The sequence below is a fragment of the Aspergillus uvarum genome (assembly GCF_003184745.1).
Source record: "Aspergillus uvarum CBS 121591 unplaced genomic scaffold BO82scaffold_8, whole genome shotgun sequence".
NCBI classification, from domain to species: Eukaryota; Fungi; Ascomycota; class Eurotiomycetes; order Eurotiales; family Aspergillaceae; genus Aspergillus; species Aspergillus uvarum.
In genome coordinates, this window is record NW_020291305.1 from 129854 (window position 1) to 144161 (window position 14308).

The 14308-nt window shown below is 52.6% G+C and overlaps 4 protein-coding genes and 1 non-coding gene across 5 annotated transcripts; 1 reads left to right on the forward strand and 4 right to left on the reverse strand.

Moving 5' to 3' along the window:
* Positions 1-221: 221 nt before the first annotated feature.
* Positions 222-2059, reverse strand: BO82DRAFT_429503 (putative MFS transporter). Its single transcript, XM_025640540.1, has 5 exons — positions 1849-2059; positions 1777-1791; positions 1321-1722; positions 873-1229; positions 222-736 (listed from the first exon to the last, which is right to left on the reverse strand). Exons 1-5 carry the CDS (start codon positions 2035-2037, stop codon positions 392-394), a joined length of 1308 nt encoding a protein of 435 aa, XP_025495187.1. The 5' UTR covers positions 2038-2059; the 3' UTR covers positions 222-391.
* Positions 2060-2856: 797 nt separating this feature from the next.
* Positions 2857-2927, reverse strand: BO82DRAFT_t74. The gene has a single exon. It is a non-coding gene; the product is annotated as a tRNA-Gly (tRNA).
* A 358-nt stretch (positions 2928-3285) lies between these two features.
* BO82DRAFT_381046 (putative DUF21 and CBS domain protein (Mam3)) lies at positions 3286-5783 on the reverse strand (the record flags this gene model as incomplete). Its single annotated transcript, XM_025637811.1, has 5 exons — positions 3286-3329; positions 3435-4432; positions 4483-5152; positions 5218-5431; positions 5538-5783. The coding sequence occupies 5 exons, from the start codon at positions 5781-5783 to the stop codon at positions 3286-3288; spliced, it is 2172 nt and encodes a 723-aa protein (XP_025495188.1).
* Positions 5784-7285: 1502 nt separating this feature from the next.
* On the reverse strand, positions 7286-9543 carry BO82DRAFT_351350 (putative C2H2 finger domain protein). Its single transcript, XM_025634401.1, has 3 exons — positions 9123-9543; positions 7843-9064; positions 7286-7792 (listed from the first exon to the last, which is right to left on the reverse strand). Exons 1-3 carry the CDS (start codon positions 9209-9211, stop codon positions 7775-7777), a joined length of 1329 nt encoding a protein of 442 aa, XP_025495189.1. The 5' UTR covers positions 9212-9543; the 3' UTR covers positions 7286-7774.
* A 212-nt stretch (positions 9544-9755) lies between these two features.
* On the forward strand, positions 9756-14265 carry BO82DRAFT_303014 (HECT domain protein). Its single transcript, XM_025632143.1, has 3 exons — positions 9756-10183; positions 10248-13947; positions 14014-14265. The coding sequence occupies exons 1-3, from the start codon at positions 9978-9980 to the stop codon at positions 14134-14136; spliced, it is 4029 nt and encodes a 1342-aa protein (XP_025495190.1). The 5' UTR covers positions 9756-9977; the 3' UTR covers positions 14137-14265.
* The last annotated feature ends 43 nt before the right edge of the window (positions 14266-14308 follow it).

Here is a 14308-nt window from a genome sequence, read left to right on the forward strand (position 1 = left end):
CACTTCACACTTCCAGGCACACATGTTTCAGAAAAAGAGCAACTAGCAAAGTGACTATGACATAGAGGCTAGAGACCACTTAATATACTACCTTGGCCATCAAAGAGCAAATCTACCAGCTTGTAACCATATACAACTAGCTAGAACGCAGAAAGCAAGCATGCATACGAAAGAACCCTGCCATACAAGCTTGATAGATCAAAGAACTTTTTGCCGTAGTCCACAAAACATTGCTACTTTATATGCATATATACACACACCAAGTGGCTCTACCCCATTAGATTGGTCTGCCTCCACATCCATACCACCAGGCTGATATCTACTGCATTCTTATTTACTTGGACCCAACTGTTATACGTAGTGATATATCTTGATTGTAGCTCCGTGCTCCTCAAGCCTGATTCTTCTTTGGCATCCTGGGCAAGCCCAGCCACAGCAGCAAGATTCCTCCAGAGAGTCCGATGATGAAGGGCTGCAACACTTTGACTCCGCGTGCCTGCGCAATAGCACCCACAGCGAACGGCAGAATAGCAGCCCCTCCGCCGCCAAATGCGGCAGCGAACCCAATGGCACTGATGTGAAGATGGCGAGGGAGGAGCTTGGTTGCCACCACTACCGCGGCCGGGAAGAACGGTCCCAGGAAGAACCCTTGCAGAGACACGGCCACTGCGGACGAGTAGAAGTTCGGGACCAACCAGAGGACAAGGCCTGCAGCGATAGCACAGCAGGAGTATACCTGTGGAGGGACTAAGTCAGAAAGAACCGCGCATGGGTCATATTTCAGGAATTGAGAGGTGAAATGTTGGACTTATGGATCCTGGCGCGGCGAAGAATAGCCGGACTGTGCAATACAATGGGAAAGGGAAACATACTATGATTGCCAACTTCTCGCCAATGCGCGGGGTGATAAATCCGAGCGCCATGCGCCCGACAGTGATTCCCAGCCAGAACCCGGTAGCTGTCATCCCACTTGCGAAGGACTGACCATGGCGGACCTGGATCATGAATGTCACTATCCAGCCGCCCAGAGCGACTTCAATGCCGACATATCCCAGCAGGAAGATGGCACAGATCCAGGTAACCCGCGCATAAGACTTCTTGAACAGCACTTCACGAAGCCCCGCCTTGTTGTCATCATCTGACTGTGGCTCTCTCGCTTTGTCTCGTTCTGCTGATGCATCCCAGAAGGCTGAGGCACAGACGGCCAGTTCAGTGGCCGCGCAGGCGATCTGCAGACGTAGAAAGAAGAAACACGTAAGCCAAAGCTTAGAACGATACAAGGGCCGCATAACTTCTTGGGAGGGAGGACACCAGCCTTACCAGAATATAGTAGTAATAGTACCACGGAAGATGGGCCTTCGTGATCAACGACGTTGCGATCAGAGGGCTGATCACACCTCCAACACCGTAGAGCCCGTGCAGAAGCCCCAGAATCTGGTTAGAGTCGGCCATGTTACCTATCCAGGCATTCCACGAGGCATCCCCAAGTCCATTTCCGAAGCCTGCGAAGATAAACGAGACGACCAGGACCGGATACGGTGGGTGACAGCAATTGACGATATACGCGATCACATGGCAACTCGGCGTCAACACGGCCACGCCTCGACGGCCTAATTTGTTGTGAATTCGGCTGTTCAGAAAGGCAGCCGCGGTGTAGCCGACTAGCGGTGAGAAGAATACGAGCGACACCACAGTGTAGGAGAGGCGGTAGTAGCTTTCCAGCTGCGGCAACTGCTCAGCGGCGATCACACAGCTCTATGGCGGTCGAATGCTTACATAGGGAATAAGAGGCTACTATGGTCAGCTTCGATCAATTTTCCAGGTAATAGCAGATTGCTGATCACTCACCCCGTAGGCGGCATCATTCATTCCCATGACCAGGAAACTCCAAAAGGTGGCGAGGGTCTTGAAGACATTGGAGCGAGGATGATTCCATCGCTCAGCCTCGTGGAAGATTTGCGCCGGTTCCTCGTTGGAGTCGAGAGCATTCGTCTGATTCAGGTTGCTGAGGGGAATCGGCTCCTCCATCCCAGCCATATTGGGGTCAAAAAAGTTCAAGTGGAGGAGTGCGTTCGGACCCAGCAGAGTGAGGGGGAGCTCGCAGGGATATATATGAGGGTCACTTCCTTGCCAAGGCTGCCAAGTTGGTAGCAATGATGATTCTGATTCAATGCTTGATAAGTTAGCGGTGGAGACCCCATACTGGGTCCCTGGGCCCTGAGCCAGCCCTCGGGGCATGCTGGCTCATTACCCATTTTAGGCTTATCTGCACGAAATAGGCTCGGTTCGAATCCCCACCATTTTACCTGGTAATCGACCTGTCTGGTATGCGATCACCTCACAATGTGCAAATCCCGCAGTCATGGCGGTGCCAACACGAGGCCCCAACAATCGAAATGTATATAATCGCTTTTTTGTCGATACCGAGTAGTTTATCCTTATCTGATCAAAGGAGACTCCTTGCATCAAACTTTATCTACCCCGGGTCGGTTACACGGCATCATCCACAGTAAGATGATTGGAGTCTGAACATGCCGTTTGCTTTTCAACCCGGTCTCCAGTTGACTGGCCCTGAGCTCCCATACATATACGTAGTTAATACATATTCCATCAGGAGTGAGTTTGCATGCACATGGAAGCACAGTACGCATGTACAATTTGTGCGATCATGATGCCGACGATACGACTGTACCCAGGTAGATAAAAATGTATACACGGTCTACTTGAAGCGATGGCAACGGGTCTGCGAGATATCCTCTGAATCAAAAAGTTGAGGGATTCTGTACCCATGACGTAGGTTGGACGGATAGATAAAAAGCATCGAGCAGGAAAAAAAGACAAAAAGAAAGATCAAATTGCATCATCCGTGAATCGAACACGGGCCTCATCGATGGCAACGATGAATTCTACCACTAGACCAATGATGCTGGTTGATATGCTTAATCAACTTAAGGTACATTATGTCAAGAGCATATCCAGCGAGGAGAAGACAAAAGCCTACCTACCAAGTAGTGCATCAATGTATTGTACATACTGTACAGTACTAAACAACATGGCTAGGACGTCGCCCCGCGTATGATTAAAGTATGAAACTCTCGAACAAGCGATAATGTATCTTCCATTTACTCTTACAGTAGTTGGCCTGACTTCTCTAAATCATATTTTCCGTTTTCATCGACCTCGAATCCCTATCTCACAAATTGCAAATATTGCCCTCGAAACGTATACTTCCTCCCGGAAAAAATGAGTGCTATCTATACTGCTTTCCGGGCTTTCTTACAAAAATCAAATGAAGCCAGTCGAATGAATATACTGCGTCACCCATTGCTCTGTCCAGCAGAGTCCACTTCCAAGCACATACTGTGCGGGTTATTCTGGTGCGAGAAGAGGCGCATCCTCCGCGTGCAAATCACCACTCTTGGAGCCATGCCCACGTCGCTTGCGACGACGTTTCTTCTTCGATCCGCTGCCATCGCCATTGCCAAGATTGACGATCTCCCCATCCTGTTGAACAGGAAACTGGGCCTGGGCATTAGCTTTGGGTGTATCCGATTCGGAGGAGCTGGTGGCGGTGCTAGTGGTGTGGAGGACTACTTTGCGGATGCCGTTGACGTCGACCACCTGCTCCGTAATGCTACCACTGCGGGCGGGGCCCTTGTGTCGGTAGCTGCCGGGCCGGAGACGATCAGAGAGTTCGGAGTCGGTCGACTGGAAGCTATGCGCAGGGCTGTTGCTCTGCTGCGCACGAGTGCTGGGGCGGGTGTTATCATCCTGTTCCTCATGGACAGCTTCCGGTATGGAAAGTGCCGATCCGTCGGTCATCCGCACCGTATCGGATAAGGAGCGACCATGACCTAACGTGCCGTAGCCTGCCCGAACGGCATATACACCGTCTCGTGCATCCAATCCGCTTTGCACTAATCCGGCACCGATGCCGCCCTGCAAGCCAGAAGTAGTGCTTCTGACCAAGCCGTCCGCGCTCTGGCGAGACTCTAGATCAGTATGGCCAGACCGCGAGGGAGAGGCACTCCGCTTGATCTTCACACTCTGATATCTGGTCTGGCGAGGCCGGCTGGCAAGATTTGAAGGGCCGAGATGCTTCAAGTGCTCACGAATTTCGTCTGTCGCACCTCGTTGAGTTATAAAGCCATCAGTGGAGTCGGAATTTTTGTCTGAATGGGGACGACGAAACTGAAAACGAGGCAAGGGCGCTTCGACAGAGCTTCGCCGATTCTCCTTCGAGGAACCGTTGGTCGGGGGTTCCGCGGTGGGTTCGCCTTCGATGTCGATCAGCGGCTCACTTGACTCGGCCGGCAGCATCGGGGGGTCTTCCACAATCCGGCCTTTAGGGACTCGAGATTTGGGAGCCGGAGCCATGCGACGGATCGCCTTGTGAACGTCGACGAAAACATCGGATTCATCGATGATCTCCCTATGATACGATTAGCCATGCTCTTTCTCCGATGTAGATGAGTTACATACTCTCCGATCAATTCCTCGATCACATCTTCCAAGGTGACCACGCCCAAGGCGCCGCGATCTTCACCCGGATACTCCGATACGAGAACCATGTGAGACTTGCCCTCTTGGAAGAAATTGACAATGTCCAGACAGCTTGTCTCCGGGCGCGTCTCCGGAAGAGTGGCTAGGGCGAAATCCCGGACCCGTTTGCAATCTTCGGGGTCATAAGTGATGAGCATCTTGACCAACAGCATGCCGACAAAATTCATGTCATTGTCGGGCGCATGAATGGGGATGCGGGAGTATCCCTGAGACAAAATAAGATCCATGGTTTCTTCGTCGAGTATAGTGTCCGCGGACATGGTAAAGACATCTTCCATGGGGGTCATGATGCTGCCCACGGACTTGTCCTTGAGATCCAAGACAGCGCTGATGATCGTGACCTCATCCGAATTGAGCTGCTCCCCAGCTTCACCCAGGGTCTTATGCAGCGTGACCAAAGTTTTGAGGCCTGCTTTCTTGTAAATGGTTCCGTGGTCTTCTCCCAGCAGCTTATCGAGTAATTTGGCAACAGGGTAGGCCACGGGAGACATGATGTACATAAGCGCCAAGACGCAGGGGGCCATCCATGCGCCGATAGGCAACCCGTACCGGACGCAAATGGATTGAGGCACGATTTCGCCAAAGATCACTAAACACATCAGGCGGACGATAAGCAAGGACCTCGCGCGCCAAGGAAGAGGGATTTTCCCGTACCAATCAGGACTGTACTGCCGAGCACTGCTGGCCAGCCACCTCCCAGTGACCGATCGAGCACAATTGGAAGAGTTTCGTTGGTGATCACGTTGCTGAGAAGGAGAGTCACCAGCACCCAGTGCTTTCCCCGCTGCAACAGTCTCAGCACGCTTGCTGCATTTTTGCGTTCGCCCTCTTCACCAGAGGTTTGAATAACTTGTAGATAGACTTCATCCTAGATTCCGCGCGGGGGTGCATTCCCCAGAGATTAGCCTCCCGAAAGTGCTCGCAATGCGATGAATGAGGTCAAGTGGACACGAAGGAGGGAGAAAAAAAAATACCTGGCCCATTAAAGCTATCGTCAGACCAGCAAATGCACCACCGCTCAAGACCAGAGCGGCGGCAACTCCGAGATAGAGCCATAGACTAGGGTCGCTTGGAGGTTTGGGATCGACTTCGGAATGAATGACATAGGTAGGAGCGGCGGAGATGAGAGGCAGGTTCACACAGGCGAGAGTCAACAGCTTGGCAAGACCAAGGACGAGAGGCCGGGCGGCCAGGATGCGGGTGGATGGGGATATCGCCATCACCGATGGGACAGATGAGAAAGAGAAATCTCGAAGGAAAAGGGAAGGAGGGCCCTGAGCCTGGGCTACAACAAGGACATATTTATTTTAAAGACTAAGCAGTAGCGGCGGATTTTCAGTTTGGGGGAGGGGGGTGGGTGTGGGAGGGGATGAGATGCAGAGAGAAAGGTTCACGTTGCCTTAGTGGTCGGGCTAAGAAGGGCGCGGCGTGCGATCGGGTCAGTGCCGTAGTGGATAGAGTGACGTCGCCCCCAGTCGAGAAATAGGGAGAAAGGCGGCACAGGAGGTTAAGGAGGCGACCGCTTGTCTCCTATAATTTATAAATATGATTTGAATAAATCCTGGTCCGGAGTACAGTACAGAAGAGGGTCCCCAGGGGGAAGGGTTTCGCCTTGTGAAACTTCAGGAGAAGGACAGGTGATTGTTGATTGTTGATTGTTGTTCACGGGCAAGAATTGAATTCTGGAAAGAAAGAAACTCAGCTGCAGTTCGTTCTGAACAGGGTCTAGCCCGGCGGAAGGAGTTGCAAGCTGATGATGGAAGAAGGGCTGATTGATACCTGAGGTATCCACGGTAAATAGCCGGTCGCGGCCATGCTACCTTGTCCTTGTTACGATTTCGATGAGAGGAAGGAAAGATCCGGGTAGTCTGCCTTCCGACTCTCACCAATCATATACAGGAACTGCGATCTTGCCCCAGAAGCTGGTCCGTGCCCCGTGACAGCTGTTTGCATTTGAAGGTTGAGTCAGCCGTATAACCCTCTGCACATATACTGTTGTACAAACAACCTACCATCTAAGGGACACCACACTTGGTCATTTTGGGATATAATAACAAACAACTAGTTTCTCAACCTGAGCGCGTGGGGTATATGCTGCATATTTTTCTCGATAGCCTCATTTCTTTCTCTTGTCCTTACCTCGTATCGGAATAGCTTCGTGTCTCGTTGGGAAGGCATTGACCTAACCGGAGGCAGCATGAGAGCACGTGTTATGGGTCTCAGTGCCTTGTACGATGTGTGGGGGAGAGGGAGGGGAGTGGAGGACGAGCTCAAGGCCGCCAACTGACATGGCCACAACCTCAGCTCGTCCACTACGAAATGGGGCTCCTCCGGATCTCGTATGTCGACTGATGCAGGCCTGTAATCCTCCCTTTCTTCTGGAAATCTTTTTCGAAACTTGTTCGCCACATAAGGTTCAGGTTTGTGATCGCGATGAGGACCGGTGTCTGGCGAATTGAAAGGAATATAAGAGTAACGTTAGACTACCTAGTCATCAGAGACATACCAGATTCAAATAAGTAGCACTAGCCTGAATGAGAGGGGCCCTGTGTGTCCAGTCTCCACTGCTTCAGAGCCCAGGCCAAACCCCGGGCCAGCGCTAACCATAAAGTGCTCTGATCTATAACAGTAGTGGACTAGCATCATCTACCAGAACGAGTTGTCTGCACACGTGCCCTCATTCTGTTTCAGGTTATGGTCTACGGTCTACACAAAGAACACCGCTTTAGCGAACCCTAAGTGGAAGTAGTACAGAAAAATCAAGAGCAACCTCCTCTCGTGGTTTCTACACCTGGGACAGCTCAAAAGCTGGCTCTATGTCTGACTGTCTCACTGTAACTGAGACCCGCAGCCCGAGACTGAGCCCGAGTAGGATGTGTGTTGGACAGTTCATGAAGGCATCGGTTACACACAGACAATCCATACGAGCTGAGTGGGAAGAGCTCTTGCACTCTGCGGTTGCACTTTGCGATCGATCGACCAGGGGTGCCGATTGATTACATCCGTGAAATAGCCAATCGGACTTGTAGATCGTTGTAATTGTTTGATCTAAACTTTTGCCATACTAAAGTATGTACAAAGATGTACCCTACCACAACTCCAAAGTGTAATGCTCGAAAGATAGTGCGGAAACCCAAGAGGCAGCGGAAAAAAACGACCTCGACCAGATCATGTACTCATCAAATGATGCAGATAGAACATACATATGAGTTTATTGCAGGAGAGGATCCTGGACGTCATGTTAGCTTGGTCACTTAGATCATAGAGGGGAGGACATACGCGGAAGTGTTTCTGGTTGTTGCCTGCGCGGTTGACCCGAGCCATGTGCCGCATCTCTTGTCGAATAGCCCGAGTACGCTCCTTACGCTCGCTCTCCACAACGAGGCGTTTCTGGGTGTCGGAAACACCGATCATGCCCGTACCGCCGTTGGCACGGGTGATGAGGGCTCGGTTGAGGTTACGACCGCGAGGCTTCTCATCCACATCCATAGCCTCACCATTCTCGATGGCGAGCTGGTGGGCCGCACGCTCATCGGCAGAGGGGTAGTTGTGGAGGTTCTGGCGATAGTACTTGGCAAGAGAGCGGTGACCGACACTCTTTCCAGAAGGAAGGTGGAGTTCATAATCAGTGGCGTAGACCACGGGTGCACTCTTGCGGTTGTCCAACTCATCTTCATCGACGGATGACGCGGAGGTCTCAGTCTCCCAGCCCTCATCTTCGCCCTCAATCTTAACTCCTCCTTCCTCGGGCGTCTCGCTAGTCGTCGACTCCCAATCACCCTCGTCATCGGAGTAAGTGCTGCGGAAATCATAGTACTGGCCGATCTCAATCTGCTCATCCTCGGACTCGAAAGCAATCATGCAGTGACCCTTGTCTTTCATGTGGGTGCGGATAGCGGCGGGGCTGTTCTTGATCACATGACAGTAGGTGCATTCGCTGTTCTCGTTGATCTTGCGGTAAAGGTAGTTGAGGAGACCCTCCAAGTCAGACAGATACTCCTTCTCCGGGATAAACATGCCGTGGGCTTTAAGCATGTGCTCAGTGTTCTCCTGGATATCAGCTGCCGTGTTGGGGCAGAACAAGCAACGGGCAGATGAGAAAGAGTCGTCGGACATCTCCTCGTCTTCACCCTCTTCATTTTCCTCTTCAATAGTGGCCTCCTTCAGAGTATCAGCCACCTTAGACACCTCTGCCTCACCGACGCGCTGGGGCTTGTTGATAGGCTCGCCCAAGGAGAAAGTGGAGCTCATGACTGACGAGGCATCGTCAACATGCTCGCGTTTCATACGTGCTTCGCGGGCCTTGTGCTTAGAGCTCTTGATATGGTTTTGATATGAGTTTTCGCTGTAGAAGGTCTTCTGGCAGGCGACGCAAGTCGTTTCAAAGGCGGCCTTGGCGGCGGCGGCAGTGGTGGTCGCTTTGGCGGCAAGAACCTTCTCGTTGAAAGTTTCCTGAGACACGGGAGGCAGAGAAGCAATGCGACGCTTCATGTTATACAGGCTGTTTTGTGAGTGTCAGTCGCTGAGCTCAACAAAAGGCATGACGGCTTCCAACTTACTGCCAGTCGCGGCGCATGTGGTCCCGCTGCGCATCGCTGCCGCGAAAAGCAACAAGACAAGTGTTGCAGGTGTACGGAAGGGATGTCATCTTTTAATTTGATGTGACAAAGATTGGCGCTCAGCAAAATGGGTATCACAAAAAATAGAATAGTCGTGGAAGACGGGAGAGAAAAAGTCGTTAGGCGGTTGTGGGTGTTATCAAAGCGGGGTATATATTTTCTTCACTGAACAAAAGTGCACCTCACGGGACAGCAGCTCAATAAAAATGATCACAGTATTCTCAAATAAACTGGAGCAAGGGAATCCAGCTAGACAAAAAAAGTTGTGACGAGGAGGGTGGTGTGAGAAACAACCAGAAGTTGAGATATTCGCCCCTCGGAGAGTATTGATAATCGGCGCTGATAACTAATTAGTGTTTTGTCCGACTTTTTGCATGCCTGAAAATCCTCGCCTTGCCGCTTTTAGCTGAAATGACGTTCGGGCTGGCCGAGTGTAACGTGACCTCGGATTATCATTTGTTCCAGCCTCTATTTAGACAAGACGTGCAGTACTTAGTAATTTGGAGACCTGAGGCGGCTACCACGTCGGGGAATGCCCGTAAAGTGCCAGTGCCCAGTGCATTGCCGTGCGTGCCATGATATCGATCATCTGCCCTCCGTGCGCACGTCTTCCACCCCTCCTCACTGCAACCACCGCACACAAACAAGCCACATTACTGTTACTGCTTCGGGCTACTTAAGCACTCAATATACCTTCTCCAACCAAGGAACGGTATTATTGCCTGTACAAGCAACGTCCTCTTCCCCTTCAGATTTCTGGTTGGGTAGTTGCGGCATGCTCCGCAGGTTGTCAAGATGACGAGGCTCCGCGGAGCTTCCGTGAGCTCATACGACGCCGCGCACGGCGCTGGTTCCGACCGATCTCATCTCCATCGATCCAAGCTCCCTCCAAATGCGCCGGAAATCGTTGTATTGAACACAATCGATGTGTCCGACCCGGCTCAGGTTTTGCTCTGGTGTCGCGATGAGCGACGGCGCCAATTTAACCTTCTGGTTCGCAGGTAAGTGAGATCGGACGAAACTCAACTACTTAACAATTTCGCAGTAGCTGACGGAAGGACCAAGATATAAGAACCAGCTTATGTACGGCTGCGTGAGCCCTGGCTGTCAGACCCCAACCTGCGCGAGCTATCGGAGACGGATCACCGAAGGACCATATCGCCGCTATACAGAACTGAGTGCCCGTACCCTGGCCTGCTACTTGGCCAGCGTAGACAATGCCGAAGCAGGACTCTGCTGCAACCCTCCTCGGGTACCATACGAACTGTCACCATATGAACCACAGCGCCGACCGAAACGCCGAAGTCGCACCCTGGGTGAACCTGCAGGGGCACTGGGCTCAATCGGGAGATACCACGATGACACGGTGGCCGTACCCCAGGACTCCTCAAGACCACACGGTCACCCGATGCTGTCGGGCTCGGAAAATAACGCAGATATTAGCGCACGTCAGGAGGCGGACTCGCCTGAGCAGCAGGTGGAATTGTCGGAGAATGAACAACACGCTGCAGCCCAGAGACAGAAGGATCCCAAATCGTTCACGCAAAATCTTTTCGACACTTTATCCTTGAGAATGATAGAATGGTTGCCTTTACGGCGGTCTCCGACTGCTCTCGACGCAAACATTGACCAGTACCACCCTCGATCGGAACCTAGGATGCCAAAGAGCGAGCCCGAACAGACGCCTCCGCATTCTCACCGGACGAGACCACATATGAGCCGACAACGTACACCTCAAAATGCCATCTTTGCTGGTGGTACACCACATACTCCGTCATCGCGGAACGGCACTAGTCAGAACACCGCATTAGAGCTAACGGTACCGATTACGCTTACGGAAATGGATCAATGGCGTCGGAGTGGACGAGCAAATTTGGATGAGAAGTCCCACCATGAATTGAAACCGGCGCGCAAGATCCCCGTCAACGCACATGCAGATAACGATGGATCGGCCAATGTGCCCTCACCACCCGCCTTGAGACACCGTCCTCAAAAGCATCGGGGGAGAGTCGGGGACATGGATAACATTGACCTGGCTTTGCAGCAGAAGAAAGAGCGGCGAGTGTCATGGGATGGAGCAAAATACTTGAATAATGTTCAGTTTGTCGATTACTTGGATCCGGTCCCGCCTGTTGAGGAGTATCTTCCCTCGCAAGCTCAATCACCTACTGATCGGAAGCCCAGCCGTCGGAGCCCCAGCCGAAAGCAGTCAGCAACGGCTGTCCAGTCGGTGAGCCATCTTAATAGCGAGGTGGTGAATGGATTGGCGCAGATGACGGCAACCTCCGAGGATGAGGAGGAACGGTGGAGGAAAGAGCTCGCCTACATAGAGTTCACCGGCAGCTTTGAAGATTCTGAATGGCGCTTTGCGAACTCCCGACAGCGACAGGTTTACAGTTTCATCGCACAGAGCGTGTTCTTCACCTTGAGCAGCACGAAACAGATACTGAGGTCGTTTCGGAAGCATGCGGCTGATTCATCCGAAGCGGATCAGAGCAAAGCAACTTCTAACCTTGATCTTCGACAGCTACAGCCATCGTTCCATAAATTACTCAGTATCTGTTCCCGAGATGTTGTATTCCACAGCTTATGGGGTGCGATGGAATCGTTGTTTGTGCCGCCAAAAGAGCTATCGGCATCGGGCAGACGTTCGCGTCGTTCGTCTTGCAACTCCATTACGTCCGCTTCTATGCCTGCTCCTCTCCTTCGTCGGTCCAGCTCAGTGGGCATGGAGCATCTTACAGATGCCAGTGCTGCGGATGTGGCGACAGTCACCATGTTCGCTCTCGCGAGCTCGCTACCTAGGGTCGATGCGCCTACATGGCGCGCAATCCTTCATATGCGTGCTGGGGGGGGCGTGGCATCTGGCTCAGAAATGCAGAAGCATTCTGTATCCAGATCCCGAGTAATCGTCGAGACTATCGACATGTTTGAGCATGAGCTTGCTCTACGACTGGTTGATCGCCTGGTGCGGGGTCTCACGGCACGCCTGGCGTTCAACGAGATTTCCAAAGCACGCCATGTATACTCGCGGGATTCTCCCAAACGTCGCAAGGACAGCGCTTTGGACCGTCTTGTGGACAATCTGGTTGAGGAATATGAAGCAATGTCACCCGACGGCACCACTCAGGAGCAGCAACCCCAGCCCGGGGCTCCATCATTCGTCGCCGAATGGCTCCGGACTCTGCTGTTGCGGGAGTGGGATGGAAATCCCGAAATTTCGAAGAGCAGTTCTGCTGGCGGAGCTGTGCAGATCCTGGCCAAGTTGTACAAGGAGCGGAACCGCCTCGGCCTTGTGCCGGAAGACTTTCACACTTCATTTCTTGCCGAAAGGCTGGAGCCCCTGGATATGCCAGTGGAATGGCTAAACCGATTGCCGAGTAACAAGACCATGCATCTTCTATCATATCCGTTTCTGTTTCCGCCCTCCTCACTCGTTATCTACTTCCGCGCCTTGAATTATGCGGCCATGTCAAAATACTACGAAGCGGCGTTGACGACGACGAGGCACGTGACACAAACTGCGTTTGGGCCCATCCATATTCAAGATGACGTCGGCCTGCTGGCGCGCATGAAGACGTCGATGACCACCTACCTCGTTCTCACTGTGCGCCGAGACAGCGTCCTCACGGACGCGCTCAACCAGCTCTGGCGGCGCGAGAGGCGCGAGCTCATGCGCCCTCTGAAAGTGCAAATGGGAATGGATGAGGGTGAGGAAGGCCTCGATCACGGCGGGGTCCAGCAGGAATTCTTCCGTGTCTTGATGGCAGAGGCTCTGGATCCAGCGTACGGCATGTTTACGCTGGACGGACGGACCCGCATCTCCTGGTTCCAGCCATGCTCCTTGGAGCCACTCTACAAGTTCGAGCTCCTTGGGCTGCTGATGTCCCTAGCCGTCTACAATGGGCTCACTCTTCCGGTCAATTTTCCCACGGCGTTCTACCGAAAGCTGCTAGGACTCAAGGTCAAGCAGCTGGACCATATTCAAGACGGCTGGCCGGAGCTCACTAAGGGATTGGAGGACCTCCTCGCGTGGGAGGAGGGTGATGTGGGAGACATTTTCCTGCGAACCTACGAGTTCAGCTACGAGGTGTTCGGCAACGTCGAGACGGTTGACATGCAGAAGATTGATAAGGAAGCCCCGTGGCCGACACCGTTCCTGCCCCTCCGACCACCCTTAACCGGCACTCGATCTCTCGGGTACTCGCCGCCATGGTCGGAGGTCCGTCATTACACGGACCACGTCAACTTGAGTCCCCCCTCATCTATGGCGGCAGAAACGGCAGGGTCGTATCGGGACGTGGGCAAGTCTGTTGACCCGTTGCCCGCGCTGGCGGCTCAGTCGCCTACTCCCCCGGCAGAGGAAGCGTGTCTCGTGACGAACGGTAATCGCGAGCAGTTTGTGAAGGATTACATCTTCTGGCTGACGGACAAGTCCATCCGGCCACAGTTCGAAGCCTTTGCCAAGGGGTTTTACACCTGTTTGGACCGGACCGCGCTATCGATCTTCACTGCCGAGTCATTCAAGACCGTGGTGGAGGGGTTCCAGACGATTGACATGCGGGAGTTGGAGCGTCACGCGCGGTACGAAGGCGGTTTCAGCGCGAGCCACCGGGTGATCCGGGACTTCTGGAGCATCGTACGACGGTACCCTGCGGAAAAGAGGGCACAATTATTGGAGTTTGTGACGGCTAGTGACCGGGTGCCGGTCAATGGGATTGCGAGCATCATGTTTGTGATTCAGAAGAACGGAGTTGGAGATGCTGTAAGTCACTGCTCCTTTCGCTAGACTGTCGACTATCGACTGTAAAGTTGGACTGACAAATTGCAGCGCCTTCCCACGAGTCTGACGTGTTTCGGGCGATTACTGCTTCCCGAATACTCGTCCAGGAGTATTCTCGAGGAGAAGCTGAGCAAAGCGTTGGAAAACGCACGAGGATTTGGCGTTGCTTGAGAGGACATAACATTCATACCCCGGGGAGCTGTATAGTTGTTATGTACTCTTGGTATTTATTCATTCTGGTCATACATACCCGGGTTTTTATAGGCATATGGCTGGTGGGGACAATGGGGAATTAACGTTATCTAGGGATCGTGGATATGGGAACTGGATTTACTCATAGTGC